We start from the raw sequence: 16,059 nt of genomic DNA on the forward strand, positions 1-16,059 counted from the left end.
TTGTGCCAAACGACAAAGCTTTATGAATGATCCCAATGAAAGTGCATGTTGTATAACTTGTGTTTTATGTCAGACAATCGTTGTGGATGTGGATTCTCAAAATCAGTTGGAATTTTGCGTCATTAGAACGTATTATAACAGATGACGCTTTAACACTTACTGTGCTTCTAAGCTCAGGAGCTTTCTGCTGATCTGTCTTATCTGATGCGAGGAACTCTGTGGTTAAATATTGTCAGGAGCACACAGAACAAATATGCATTTCTCAAATATATATTTTGGTTTGACATCTATAATTCATTCAGTCCAGACATAAAGAACAGTTCCCTTCCAGCAGCCTGAGCCAGGGGAGGTGAGTTTAAGCCTTTCCCCTGGTCTCCTCTTTAGCCGTGGTACATTTGCTGAAATGCAGCAGAATAGTAAAAAAAACAAATAATTAAATCAAATACAAAACCTTTTTTTTTTCGGAAATCAAGGGTGAGAGTTAACACTTATTCAGTTGTGTGTAGCTTTAAAAATAATTTTCTAGACATCTTTCAAAAATCAGTAAATATCTCTCTATAGAAAACAATCTGTAAAAAACATTCTATTGTCTTCCTCTGAGTTAAGCTAGAATTGTGACAAATTTACCAAAGTGGTTTGGAATGGAAAGGCATCTGTAATCAAGAGTCTGCCCCAGCATACGTCTCAATTCCACTGAAGTCAGGAAAGGTCTCGCCTGGTGTCTGTTAACGCCGAGTCTATTCCTGAGTTGACTGGAATCTAAGCTTACCTCAACGTTTGCACTCTCACACATGCACACTCCTCAAGCTTAATGCTCCACCCATTAAAGCCAAAATGTATGGAAAGATATTTGGATTGTGATATGTAGAAAATCTAATTCCATAATAAGCAAATGCTCAAATTTCCATATCATTCAGATCGGTGCTGGTGACAGGACGTCTTCCTGGTATAAGAACTGCTCAGCTTCGCTACAAATGCACACAGAACAAAAAGAAAAATATATATCAGGACAATTATTATTACAAGAAATACAGTGCATACAAAAATAGCACAAAGTTAAGTGCTAACTGAAAAAAACATCCCGAATATTAAGTGTAAACATTTCCAATCTGCTACAGGTTGTGAGGCTCCACAGACGGCCCTCGACTGCAGCCGATTGTCCTCATTTCACCTTTGTGTACATTGAAATATGTCCATCATCAAAAACTGCGTGTTGCAGATTAAAATCTCATGCTTTAGGAAAAGGTCAAAGTGGAGGACAGCAGGTATGTGCTGCTGAGCGTCAGTCCACACTGAGGCACCTCAGATTGGGGAGTTATGGAGGATTTAGCTGCAGCTGTGAGATAAGGTTAGCACACGACAGGGAGAAAGATGCATAAACACGGCTTTGACGGCCAACAAGTCTTTCTCTCAAGATCCAGCGTACCGCCTGGTGCCCGAGAGCTCACTAAGCTGATGAGTGATATGCATAACTGGTACGTTACAGACATGCTGTGAGACTAAAGCCGCCGCCGTCTGTCATGCACACCATCACTGCTGACAAGCACAGCAACACAGTGACATGACAGCCAATGACAATACTGCTTGTGTGCATGAGAGGATACAATAGCATCAACAAAGACAGCTGCAGTGACGTGTACCGCTCCTTTTCTCTTGTTTTTTTAAAGACAGGGGCAGAGGATTTGGCAGTCAGGCTGAGTAAAGTTCAGTTTCAGTGTGTGCACGAGGCCTCCAGAGGCTCAGATGTCCATGTAATCCTCCTCCTCGTCAGACTCGCTCTCCAGAGACGACTCCTGACTGGACGTCTCCTGCACCTCCAGCGCCGGCTGGCTCAGAGTGTCCTTTTTGACTGTGGCCGCAGACTGGGACGACAGGATGACGTTCTGTATGGGAGTAGACAGCAGGGGGCACTGTTGAGAGTGCTGGACTAGACAGATGTACTGAGTGTATTCACTCACACACACACACACACACACACACACACACACACACACACACACACACACACACACACACACACACACACACACTGCGTACCTTGAGTCTTTGTTTGGTTTCCTCTGAGATGCTGCCTTTGGGGGAGAGAAGAGTGGGTGTCGGAGGTGTTACTGTAATTTCTGGCGGGAACTTGGTAACTGTGGCTGGGATGAAAAGCTTTGGCATGTTGGGGGGGACACGGGAGCGAATTCGGCTGGGGTCTGGAAGCTTCGACTGGTCAATGCTGGCATACTGCTGCTGGTCTGTGAGAGGAAAAGGAGACGACATTATCTTCATCATGTACACATTCAGAGAGTACACTCAGTTTCATTTCTGTCGCGCTCTTCGTTCATAGCTTCAGACCTAGACAAGGTTGTGCTGTGCTACATGTGGCAGTTTCCTCCTGGAACCAGCCCGCTGTGGAGTCTTGTCCTTGGGACACAGTGGCGAGTTTCATCTGCTGACAAAGGTGCGACTCCTGCTGACGGTACGCAAGTCCCTCGGAGGACTCCTCTCGCTCCTCTGTGGGCAAAAACAAAAACACACAACAAAAAAATGTTGTCATCGGCACAGAACAATCCGAGTAATTGGCAGCTTTGTAGTTTTTAATTTAAAGAAAATACATTTAGAACATTGCTAGTGAGGTTTTGTTATAAGACAAGGATGCAAAGAATATCATGGCATTACAATGACTATGCATTATTTTGTTTCAAATCAAGTGGAGGCTGCACAAATTGTGTTAATGGACATAAACCACATGAGTAAAAATTGTTTTGTTTTACTTTAAGGAACGATCAGAGACTAAACGATAAGTCGGATTAATTGAACCATCTATGTACCACATGTAATGACAGTTACATTACGAGTTACTGCATTCCTTAAGCTCAGGCCGACAAAAACATTCTAACACTCTTTCAGGCTTCTCCATTAACGTTGCCTTGGAAACAGTTACATAACACCAACTGGTGCAGCGTCGCTCAAAGCTAACCTCTGTGTGTGTCTGTGTGTGTGTGTGTGTGTGTGTGTGTGTGTGTGTGTACTTGATTCTACACAATTTCTCACAAACCAGAGCAGCTGGAGGTTACAGATTTTACTTTAACTCAATCATTTGTGGATCTGTTCAGTGTCTGGGGATATAAAGATATATGATGATTGATTGATCGTCATAAAGCTAGCAGAGAGTTTTAGTTGGTCACCTGACCTCCAGTGAACAGAGCTTCTTCACACAGACACTGATCACATTAACCAACATTGTGTTTTATTTATGTAATGAGTTTGAATCAGTGTGATCAGAAATGCCAGTGTGTATCTATATTTCATGTCAAAATGGCTGCTGTGAAAATTGTTGGTGTGAAAGATGATAAAATTGACTTTTCTCTGTTAAAACTGAGCTCAGTTCAGTTTTGTTTTTCCAATTAAGGACAAAAACATAATTCAGTGCCTTCACCATGTTGCAGACTTCTGACAGCTCATTAATTCAAGCATTGCTCTTTATATTTCGGGGCGGATTTTTCACTTAAAGATTCTGATATATAAATTACACTCGAGAGGAAACTGAACCGAGAACAAAATAATAACTTAAGATTGCGTCAATGGAGTTTATTCTAATATTATAATTACATTTATATTTTCAGTTCTGTTTGTAGAGATCAGCCTTACAGACTGTCACAGGACACAATTCAGAGATCTAGATATTAAATAAAACTAGTATTAAATATTGAATGTATATCCATGTGTATTGTATATATTGTAAAGTATGAAACTTTTTTTTGTTTATAAAAAAAAAAATCGGGACATGGACAATCTTGTCACCTACCGCTGACCTCAATAAAAATGGCTTTGTATTGATAAATGAATTATCATATGAATGGTAAACATGAAATGTTTATATAAGTAATTGTTTAATAGTATATATAAATATATATATATATATCATTTAATTTGTTTGTGAATGTATCTCTTAAATGTGTTTCCATGAAAAATATTAAAAAGTTTGGCTAATCACATAAGAACAGCACCCATAGGATTCTACATGCGTCTTTTCTGCATGATTTAAAGTGTTTGAGTAACGTTTGTTACTTAACAGTCCTCTGGGTTGTTTTCATTCTCAAAGGCAACAACTGTGTCAAGTTTGTAACATACAAAATATATCTACAGACATTGGATGTAAAAGTGACGTAGAGATTCAAAGTGTGACTGCAGTAAACAAGGAGAAACCCAGAGGAGACATCCAGATGAGACTCAAATGCAACAGCTCCACTTACTGAGCACTTACGGTATCTGACAGAAAAAAAACAGCCTCAACAACAACAGGATTGACTTCAGTCTCTCTAAATGTTGTTTACCGCCCTCTAGTGGTTCTGCTGGCTTCATACAGAAAAACTTAGAATTATTAAAACATTGTATATATATATATATATCAATTAGATCTAATAATGTGAAAGATGGGGTCAAATATTAAGAAGAATACACCACCAAATACTATATGGTGGAGGGTCAGCCTCACATGATCTGGTGGTTTTATTTTTTCCATTTCATGCCATCCAGAGTACCAAAGGAACTCAGGATTAAGACACTGTGTGTATGAATTACATCTTCAGACATTAAGCATGACACAAACATAATATTTATCCAGCAGAATACTCATTATGATGATGAGAAGTGATTGTGCCAGAAGCTCGTGTAGGCAGAGAAAAGACTCACAATCTGGAGGACATTGATTTCTTAAACTGGGGAACTGACAAAACCCAAAAGGCAAAACATAACCAGGCCAGAGAGTGCTGTTATATAACAGAGCCAGTCAACAGGCGCCCCCTGCTGATCTCCTGGACTATTACGATCTTTACAAAGTGAGCTGACAACAGCAGAGCTCCACGTCAGCAGCAGTACAATGTGAACAGAACAGAGCAATCCATTTGTGAAATCCTTCTGGGATACGAAGGTGCAATGATAAGTGTATAAAAGGAGTATTAACCTTTGTTCAGACGTAAGTACATTAAATTGACTGTGATGGTGTGAATGAGGGGCGGTGTACCTGTGTGTGGCAGGAAGGCCATGGCTGCAGCAGGGTGGCTCGCTGCTCTCCTGTGCTGTGGCTGATCGTGGAAGCTCGAGGCTTGAGGCCTGGACACCTTACTCAGGGGCTCGTACACCACTTTGGCTTGGCCGTCCTGGGCGGACAGCGGGTGGCAGGCGGAGTGGCCGAGTAGGACGGGCGTCGGCAAGGAGGCAGGGAAGAATATGTCTCGGTGATCCTTGGTGTACTTAGGGGTGGTCGGGGCATCTCCTGCAGACTGTTGGAAACAGAGGAGAGCAGAGGTTGTAAGGAGGTGCGACTGACCCTGGAGATCTATCTGCAGCGCTAACCATCCTCTGCTCAGGTAGATTTCTGAGAAGAGCACATCGACCTCCCTGGAGACCAAATCTGGCTCGAGACTCAGCGCTAGAAAAACAGAGTAAGCCACGGGCGATCCTGATGAATTTTCCAAACAACACACATGAGCACTATTAGTGTCGGCTTCTTCACAAAGCAATGATATCCTCAACCTCAACAGAGTTGTGATGTCGTTCCCCAGGGGTTCGCAGGCTTTCTTGTGCACAAGGCTGTGTGCTGGGTGCTGGCGTGAAGCACAGCTCTACACCACACTACATCCCTCTGAGCCACTTTGCTGGGTGTCCTTTTGAGGACCACTTACAAACACAAGAGCTGCACAAACAACCCGTGACAACAGCCACCCGGCTCCCACGGCAGCTGTCATGGCAACACAGAGCAGCACATTTTAAAGAAGTGAATAGTATGCACCTTCTCTAGTTTTCAATTTCAAATGGATCATAAGTTGGATGAAAGCCTTAAAACCAAGATCTTCAGTCATATATATCAACTGTGGTCATATATTATATATGAGATTTTAAACAGCCAGCTGTTTTCTACATAAAGGTAGTGGAGTAAAGGCATCCTGATAAGAGAATGAAGTCAGAGAATGAAGGTGTGGGCATGTTCATGTTACTACATGTTTATATTAGTGCATGTCAGTCCCTCCCTGTGAAACCGTTGATCCTCCCCGTATTCATAAAGCAAAGTGGATCCAGCTCTGATGGACAGTGATGTAAACATGATACACAGGTGAACATAGTAGTCACCTGTTTTCACCTGTCTCCTGCCACCATGCTGCTCTTAGAGCAGAAACAACTTCTCAGAACACCATCTGTGTGCAACATATAGCACGGCTATGCTAACAAGCTGCTAGCAGCCACTCGCTGGCTGAGTGTGCTGTGCTTGGGGCCCAAAATAAGTCAACACATTTATTGAAGCCGTTTTCAAACATGTTTGTCTTGGGTCTGGACTTTCTCCTGAGGTTTCCTTTCACACATGCACAACGCAGCGGGAGCTTCTCTGCTCAGTTGGTTCACAACAGCAACGAATCCTCCTCCAGGATTCAGGTGAGGGTTATTCCAGCAGGCGGAGAAAGAGTGTAACATATTAATTCAGCTGCAGAGATCACATGATTTTGTTTTCATCACATCAACACCTGCGTTGGCTCTTATCACCACAAACTCTCTCTCTTGACATCTTCATCACTGTTTTCTACATGTATGACACCCCCCCCCCCACTCGCACGCGGAGGATCCCCTGCTGTGTTCTCACATTTCTGCAGAACTTATACTAGGGGTCCAGGCAGAGAACGTCCACAGCAACTCGACAGGCTCTCACTCAGAGAGTTGACCTCCGGAGTTCAGTGCATGTCTGAAAGCAGCTTTACTGAAGCGTCTCACACTTAAGCTGTTTTCAGACATGACCTGTAGGTAAAATAAAGAGAATTGGCTACAGAGTTTGCCTTTCACACATGCACAATGCAGCGCGAGGTCTTCTGCATAGCAACCAATCCTCAGCATTATTTAGGTGAGAGGTGGAGCAGCTGGGTGCAGCGGGTAGAGGCAGGAGTTGTGTGTTAGAATAACCCGCCCCACTCACTCGCGGTGAATCCAGTGGGGATCCCCTACTGTGTTCACACATCGACTTCTCCTGGATTTCTACAGACACCATACTAGGCGGAGAAGGTTTGTACTCACTCAGACATTTGCGTTCACACATGCTCCTCCTCCAGAGAAAAGTTCAGTGCATGTCTGAAAGCAACTTAAAGTTCATATTCGCACGCGCACACACCGGAAACGCACACACACTGCACACAAGCTCTTGCACAAGGGCACGTGCGGAGTGCGCATTAGCATTGCTACATCCACTAGCATCTCTGACGCTGTTACGAGTCGAATATAAATGTCAGCGCTTGTGGACTCTTGGATGACACCACAAGAGCAGTATGGATTTTCTGTTGTTTTATTATGTTTGAAAAATGTATCACCACTTCACTTATATTAAATTTGGCTGCAACTCTGTTCACCCCTGAGTCTCCAAAAGTGTTTTGTGGACTCAAACATTTTACTCACCCCTACATTAGCATAGTGGTGAGTAGATAGTGAGTGAATTTTCATTTTTGGGTGAACTATCCCTTTAAGGCACAGACACATGACGGGAGCAGAGATGAGACTCAATAGATAATTTAACAGTCAGTACAGCAGCTCGCTGGATTGTTTACTTTGCTTTACTTTATTTAGTTGTGCTTCTGCTTACAGGCTGACTGGGCTTCACAACACCCACAGACAGTAAAGGCAAAAGAGGGGTGTATACAGCAATGCTGGTACCAGTGCGACACCCAGTGGCTGTTACTACCTTATATATAAACTTAAACAAGCTCAAGAAATAATGGTTTCTATACGGCACTACAACATTTGTGATGAGTAGATGTGCTACAGATTTCTTCACCTCAAAAACCTTGAGGCAGTGGTCAGGGGCATATTACTCGGTCACCATGAGCTGCCTCTGACAGATACTGTATTAGCACAAGGTAATTTGGCAGGAACAAAGCTCTCATAGCATTTGTTCAAGTCAAATTGTGCTCTGAGTCAGAGCTGTGACTGATGAAGCTCCCGAGGGATTGACACAGAGCTGAGCACAGGCAAATCAAACAAACAACAGTAGTCTTCCAAAACCTTAAACAGCAACAGATCATTCAGCCCAATGCAGAGCAGCACAGCAGCTTCCAGCACACACCACAACTCCGAAGATAGCTTTCATGCTTCACATCATGAATTAAACATCGCCAACAAAGACCCCAACAATTCAGCAGACCATGTGCATAAGAAAATACAGTGTACCTGAGAAAATTGCAGCACATAGCTTGCAGCCAGCCTGTAGCTTCCCTGAGTGTTCAGAGTAGTGCGAGTGGGCTGCTGGCAACCGAACTGAGATTACACAATGTGAATTGAAAGATAGTTCTTTGCAATTATCGAGATTGGGCTTTTAAAATGATTAGAGCAGCTGTCAAAAGTCTTTTGCAGGTTGGGTCATCTTTCCAACACAATTGAAGGAACATTCTAATTAAATTGACTGCCCAAATGAGACTGAGGCTGTTTTGTGAAGCAGACATCCAAATTCTTTCATGAGCAAATCCTTAATAAAAGTACATCAAATATGATGTGCTTGATACCTTGAGCTAATGTTGATAATGTTGTGACAAATTAAATTGAATTTAGGGCGGGACTGGAATGTTTTATCAGCATGTCTCTCTGAAAAGCGAACCTTCTCCTCAAGAAGTGAGTTGAAACCAACAGAATTCTGAAAATAAATCAGATATTCACTGCTCGACAGTAACAAAGAGCACAGGTCATTCAACCTGAACATTCTTTCTGCATCAAGTGGCATCAAACTGGGGGAGCAAACAAAACAGAGCACAAAACAGTCGATTTTCCGGCTCAGCGCCATACAAGCTTTTCTGCCTCTGCTCTTGTGGGGGCTTGAAGGAACGTGTGAATCTGTAAGAAGCAGGCAAGAATTTATCATATTCACAAGCTGGGATCTCCAACATGCCTACTCACATTTCCTAATACATACAAGTTCAACAGAATGCAAACCACGACATGAGGCTGTGGCACAATAATTACACATAAACAGCGGCTTGATTACACTGCAGATCGAGCCTGTGTACAGAGGCAGCCTAGTCTGCACCATAATCTCCATGCCATCGGTTAAGGCGTGAAAATTTGACAAATGAATGAAAAGACAAAACGAACAAAGACGACAAAGAGGATCATGCGGAAAATGAGATGATACGATAAGTGAACGAGGGAAACAGAGATTTTATTTTGCTACTTCTCATGAGCTGGAGGTTTCGGGGAACATCACCGTGACAACAGGATGTAGGCAGAGAGACCCTTGACGCCTGTGTGGGCAGGAGGAGGGATGTGAGGAAGAGGGAGTCACCGACACAGGATGAGCCCAAGCAATTAATTTTTTGATGAGGAATATGAGGACAAAGCACTGTACTACAATTAGACACACTTATTTAATTTCTGTTTATTTACGTTTTCAGATTACTCTGTTGTTTTGCCTTCTAAATCATATGCACATTGTCCATGCTATTAGGCAACATGAATATCAATTATCAGCTGAAACGGATGATAAATTTAGCAACAAAGAGACGTGAGGGAGTATTGACATCACACTTGGAGCTATATTTAGTCCTGGCAGGCTGGAGTAAAATAGACTTGAATAAGTCTGGGAATTACCGAGTTACTCATCAGTTTGGCACATTTTACTACAGATGCTACATGTTACGTCCCCACATATTAAACAAACAACAGAACATCAACCATGCTATAAACTAGTATTAGCAGGTGAGTGGGCTGTACAACCTCCGATAGATAGTTTCAGCTTGGTTAGTTAAGGATATGTTTGCTATGCTGGAGACAACACTTTAATCAATCTATAGTTATATTTTAGTTCAGTGCCAAAGTAGCAACGTCTTAACAATATAAGCTTGGCTAAACACTTACCTGCTGCAAATACAAGCATAATGGACAGCTTCTCTTTGTGCCATTAAAGTCTTCATCAAGTGACTGAAACAATGCTGCTGTATCATTTAAGGTCTGGATTTAGGTCAGAGGGATCAACTGGCAGGAATTGAATGCAAAATAATTAGTTATGTTTTGTTATGTCACTAGTGTGTTCCATCTAAATTGTACGAATTGTTGTTTTATTTAACCTAGAATGGGCTCTTTATATTTAGATATTCTATATTTACATCGAGAGCGGGTCCTCTCTACAGAAGCAGTAGCTGAAGGCTACCACAGGTTCTCTTTCAGGGGGGTTCAGCTGCAAAATGCCACTTCACTACTAGATGTAACTAAATTCTACACGCTGGTAACTTGTTTCTGTAACACTTTATCTAATTTGTGGAAATCCTCTTAACATCAATAAATACAGCGGTCTGAAAAAAAAGTGCTGGAGTCTGGTGACTGTAATAATCAAGACCAATTAGTCCTAGTGAAATGATTGGTGGGCGCACCTGTCTGTCACTAAGCGACCTGTCTATGTATACATACACCACTGAAACAGAGACGGTAATCAGGAGTTAGTGAGCAAGTCACAGAGAAGTCATCTTCTAGCTAATGTCAGGCAGTGCACGTTCACTTGTTTTTGGGTGCATAGCTTTGATTAGAGGGCAGAGGGATGAAGCTGTTTTTAAAGTGTAACCTGCTCTCACAAGTGTTTCCAGGATAACCAAACCCTACATGTAACAGTTGACAAGATCCTTTAATAATTGAAGCTTCACTATGAAAGATCTAATCCCATTACAAGAGAAGCTGTCGAGGAGGCAGAAAAGTTAACGTGGATTTACCTGTCTTTGGGCAGAAGTGGCCAACTGTATCTGGCAGAACTTCACAGCTTGGTCCAGAGCTACATCCTCATCAACCTGTTGGGAGAACACACCAAACAAGGACATTAGGGTAGAGCTACAGAACTTCATATTCAACAGTCGCAAATCTTTTCACACATCTCTTTCAATCCAGTGAAACTACCTCAATTGACTCTGGAGCAGTGAATGCACATATATTTCTGAATTGACCGGTCTTGTGTACACATCACGTTACATCTCCACACTGATGCCACAATAATAACAAATTCTCCTGGTGCTGTGTGAGCAGGTAGGATTTTTCCTCTGAGCTCCTGCCTCTGATCATAGCAGCAGAAAAAAAAGACTCACATTAGGACCCAGCTCAGTGAGTTGGTGTGTGGGAGTTGGTGAGCTTAGCTGTTGTTCACACAGCTGTTATGTTCCTGTTAAACTCGATTCAGGGACCCCCCCAAGGGGAGGGATTTTACAGCAGCCACATTCCACTTTGCAAATTATGCCAATTGTTAAATGGACTGAGTCGAGCTCCAGTGCGTCACACAGGACGGGACGGCCCTCTGCTTTCTATTCACTCTGGCTCTCTGCAAACGTTCCCTTTCAAAGAATCACACAGACTTTCAAGTGATGACTTCGCAATGATACATAATGATTCCTATTAGAATGAGACCAGTGATCTGTATCAGACTGAAGACAGAGAAGACCCAGGGAGGTGCGAAGGACCAACATGTTTTTTCAGAGATGGAGGGACCTTTAAACAATGCAGTTATTAACAGACAGTGTTTGATAACACCCACAAGCTATTATTAAAACACTTTCTGAGGCACTGCTCTGGGCTGTAAAATCTAGCTCCCGGCATGATGACACAGAGCTGAACCTCTAAAGGCAAAATTGAGCAGAACTCATGCTTCACTCATGTTGAAAATAGTAGGATGGCTTCTCTGCCTGTCTGTCTAGTCAACACAATTTAGAGGCTCTATGAATTGTACCATCTTAATGTAGAGCTGTAAGAAAGAGAAATATCTGCCTGAAAATGCAGCCGTCCTGACAAAACATAAACAAGAATGAAAATGATGCGCAGTACAGATTTAAAGTATTGAAACTTTAAACTGTGTGCAGCTGTGCAATGCACCAGACCATAATACCACAAAAGCATCTGCCGTTTGTGCTTCTGGAAAATGTCAAGGCATATTAATTGTATAACTCATCTGGTTACAGGAAACATGTCACGGCTGGTTCTGGTTACTCTCTCAGGGTGTGTCTGACAAAATATTTATTTTATATTTATATTGTACCAGAAACTAAAGGCTGCTGGGGCTGAAACATGTCCTCAGCTTACTTATGTGTACAGTACTGTCCTTGTAGAGCTACAGCTCTCTGGGATAACACAGCCAGTGAAATGGCAACTTCTGCACGGTCAACATTGATCTGCACGTCAATATGGCATCATGGACTGATGTGAGATGATGTGCAACTACATCATCAGTGCCACAGAAAGTACTTGAAACTGGACTTTCATTAACTGAGTAACAAAGAAATGTGTTGTTTCTTTGAAACTTTCTATGAAGAACTAATGTTAAAACACTGATTTTTAGACTTCAAACAATAATCATAATTATACAAATAGTAGCCCTTTCCCTGCTTCTAGTATTAAGTAAGTAAGTAGCTAAGTATTTTAAAGTTCAACAATATAAAAATGTAATAGAGCCAATGCAGATACTAATTTTAGAGATTGATTGAATATTTGATACATCTATAAAATTTGGTCTCCGCAACAGAACTCAGTGCCTGGCAACCGTCATTCATGGTTATCACATCCGTTTGCCATTTTAGTGAGGTAGATCTGATTGGGGGTGGACATCTCTAAGTACATTTTACAATGAAATAAAATCTTATTCATCACAAAAAAAATGGAAAATCTAAATGTGGTGGTCTATAGATACTGAGGTGGGAGCCACAAATAAATCAATGTAATAAAAACACTGAGATGTATAAAAATAGATTTGGTCTATTATGAAACTGTAGCAGGCAAGAGGACGTCACACATTTTCATACAGTGACAAGAAAGTGGCCAGAGAATCTCAGAATGTGGTCTGAGTGATGATCTCAAAGTGTCCTCAATGCATTTTGGCTGCGTTCACACCTGCAGATAGAGTTGATAACTTGTGAGACGGATGAAAACACCATGTATGAACAGGCACGGAAATTCATCACAGGGCCAACCATGGAAATGTATAAATTGTGGGAATGCAGTTGCAACAGATGCAATCAATTTTACAAATTTAACGAATAGGAAAAGAGCAGAAATCACTGACTGTTCCAATGCAGCTCCGCAAATACATGTGACATCACTAAGAAAATCTTAGAAATACATAGTGGTGCTACAAATAGAGTTGGCAGCAAGTAACAGCTGAGCTGACCTCAGTCAAAGAGGTTCAATATAGGTTATTTAGAGTTAAAGCACAACCACACTTTGAGCTAGTTTGTTGAAATGTAAAGAGGGAAAGTCCCTGTTGCATGATGGGTTTCCTGTATCTAGTTCAGTTAGAAGAGGGGTTTCCCAATTTATTTTAGAGTGGCTTGTATAAACCACAAATGACTTTGCAAAATAACATGATTAAGTCAAAACCTGGAAAAATAGCTGGAACGTGTGATCAACATGCAAAATTGAGGATGTTGTAGAAAACAGTGGCCGAAGTATTAATGATTTTATTGTATTTTATATGCATTCTGTCTAGTATCAGCCCACTTCAGTCCTTTATCTGTTTGTACATTGACTCAATCAGACATTACACAGGCTGCACTTGGCATCTGTCAGGGTAAAGTCTGTTTAATGTCCAGTTTTACTAAGTTGGACATTTAAAGCTGTTCTTGGTAATGTCTAGAAAAGTTCAGGGTTGAAGTGCATGTGTGCATGCAGCTTTTGTTTCTTACACAGTGCAAAACCAAAACAGGTAACAAACTGCTGCCCTTCCTCTCTGGCCATCTCTGAACAGAGTAGACACCAGGAGAGGCATACCTCTCACTTGCACATAGTAAGCTACAGGTGACTCTCTTCCATGGAAAGTAGCTGAGGTTTTCTTCAAAAAGTCATGTGCCTTTTTGGAAAATGAGTTATACTCAAGTGGTCTGATAATTGAAGTTCAAAAAATACCCAGAAAGGCAAACTTTTCTACTGGCAATGGGAAATGAGTCTCACTCACTCACTCATGTCCCACTATAGCTAAAAAGAAAGAAAAAGTTCAGCGGCACATATACTAGCAGTTATTATGTTATTTGTGTGTGTACAGGACATGGATCAGGTGTGATATGTGGGATGAGGAATACCTGTTTTATGAGCATATAAGTCTCTGACATGATCTTCTCAATGCGTCCCAGGTCATAGGTCATGACCTTCTGGCCTTGCTGCCACACCCTATAGGCATCAAGCAGTAAGGTTTTTCCAGATTCCACATCCTCCAGAAGCTTCCTTTTCCTGCTCGGCCTCCGTAGTAGCCCCTGATCAGTCCCACTGGCTGCCACAGTGACCTTGGGTGCTGAGGCTTGTGGCTGTTGTTGCCTGGAACTGATACTTAGCTCCTCCAGAGAAAGCTCTGGTGTCCTGTTGCTGTCCATCATTTTCTGCTGGGGCTCCACAGCACTTAGGGAGGTTCCAGCCTCCATTTGGTTGCCCTGTGAGTCAATGGTGGTAGAGGACTTCCAGTGGCCAGTGTCCAAATCCATGAGTTCCTCTGGCCCTGTCTTGTGCTCCACACTCCCAGCGGTCTCCACCTTCCCAGGAAAGCTCTCCTGCTCCTTACTCCCTTTATCTGTGGATGGTGGTGTTGGGGTGAGTTGCATCTGTGAGGCATCCCTGGGCCCTGTGTCTGTGGCTCCCTCAGTGAGCACAGGCTTCTTCGGCAGTGCATGCTTGCTGTCCTCTGAACTGGGCCTGTTGGATGTGTCTGTTGTGGTCATCTCCCCCATGGAGGGCGCAGGCGCTTTGAGAAGCTGCTCCGACACCTGAAAGAGAACAAAACATGTCAAAAAATGTGGAGTGTGCATGGCGAACCTCTGAAATACTGAGCGTGTGTGTGTGTGTGTGTGTGTGTGTGTGTGTGTGTGTGTGTGTGTGTGTGTGTGTGTGTGTACTGTGAGTTGTGCTTTCTTACCCCAGTGAGACTGTTTAGATTGTCCTCCAGGACTTTTACAGTTAGGAAAAATGCTCTCTTGGCCAAAACCTGGCGATCAACATCCCGTAAATATTTCCTTCAATGAGAGAAAAGAAGAAGCGAGGAGAGATGTCATGGATCAAATACTTCAAACATAACAGAAACAATCGTCGCATACAAAGTTTGTCCTTACTTTCCCTGGTCAGGGGTTCTCTGCAGCATAAAAGAGACTTTCAGCAGAGTATCGTGATCCTTAAGCTGAGACAGCACTTTCAGCAAGAGGACAATGGATCGGTTCATATGAGATGCAAAACTTCCTGGGCGATCAATCTCATCTACTGGAATTCGCCAGATTCCCTGGAGTGGACAAAAAAAAAAAGTAAGAAGCTGAGTCAAGAGTCATATGCTACATGTTACAAACACACGTAAAAGGAGACATGGTGACTCCTACTGATCCACTGTTTCATCCAGCTCACAGAAGGACACCTCAGGTTGGAGGAGGTGAAACTCTTCAGTAGACATCATTTGCAAAGAGTAGAGAGCGGCTCGGGCCACATTTTTCTGTCCAAACCCAACCCGGGCCTGAGAGAAAACTAAATGAGCCCGATCCAAACCCATAGGTATTCTGCTTTTAGAATCGGACCTAACCCCACACAATTAATATAAACTGCACTAAATTAGTGTTTCCCTGTCCCTTACACACATGGTTATTGATGGATTTCTGCGATAACAGACAATAAAGAAAATGTAAAAAATCAGGGGGCACATTATCATTACTACCTTCACCACCATCACCCTGTTCTACACTCTAAATGGATGGAGTTGTTTCCCATGGAGTTGCCAACTTTACAAAAACATTTAACAAGCAGGCCAACATAGTGTCTAGTAGAAGCTGTCTGCATGAAACTGACTTCGCATGTGACTGCACCTCAATGAGCCAACAGGCTAATTAGTGTATTTCTGTTTATATTTTTATGGCTGCTCTCTGCTGCCGATCCAAATGTTCAAAGGTCTATGGAGTGTACGACACACAGAAACAATTAACAGAGAGACATAATAAATAGAAAATCGAAGGGAAATCAGGGTAGTGCGAGTTAAAAACATGGCATTTAAAGAAGAAAGCCCTAATGAGGGAATGGAGAGGCTGCAGGAGAGATCTTCTGGACTGACTGACCATGTAGGAG

General features: G+C 42.4%; 1 protein-coding gene across 5 annotated transcripts in view; it reads right to left on the bottom strand.

Moving 5' to 3' along the window:
• Positions 1-254: 254 nt before the first annotated feature.
• The window catches only part of cabin1 (calcineurin binding protein 1), a 43,583-nt gene continuing 27,778 nt past the window's right edge, over positions 255-16,059 (bottom strand). For all 5 annotated transcript variants that reach the window (XM_020093884.2, XM_020093881.2, XM_020093886.2 and 2 more), the window contains 8 exons: positions 15,069-15,232; positions 14,876-14,972; positions 14,052-14,726; positions 10,713-10,787; positions 5,012-5,270; positions 2,341-2,499; positions 2,038-2,240; positions 255-1,883 (listed from right to left, as the gene is read on the bottom strand). In XM_020093884.2, the coding sequence (XP_019949443.2) occupies positions 1,740-1,883; positions 2,038-2,240; positions 2,341-2,499; positions 5,012-5,270; positions 10,713-10,787; positions 14,052-14,726; positions 14,876-14,972; positions 15,069-15,232 (1,776 nt within the window). In that variant the 3' untranslated portion in view covers positions 255-1,739. The remainder of the gene's footprint in view (positions 1,884-2,037; positions 2,241-2,340; positions 2,500-5,011; positions 5,271-10,712; positions 10,788-14,051; positions 14,727-14,875; positions 14,973-15,068; positions 15,233-16,059) is intronic.

The sequence above is a fragment of the Paralichthys olivaceus genome, chromosome 4, assembly GCF_024713975.1.
Source record: "Paralichthys olivaceus isolate ysfri-2021 chromosome 4, ASM2471397v2, whole genome shotgun sequence".
Lineage (NCBI taxonomy): Eukaryota > Metazoa > Chordata > Actinopteri > Pleuronectiformes > Paralichthyidae > Paralichthys > Paralichthys olivaceus.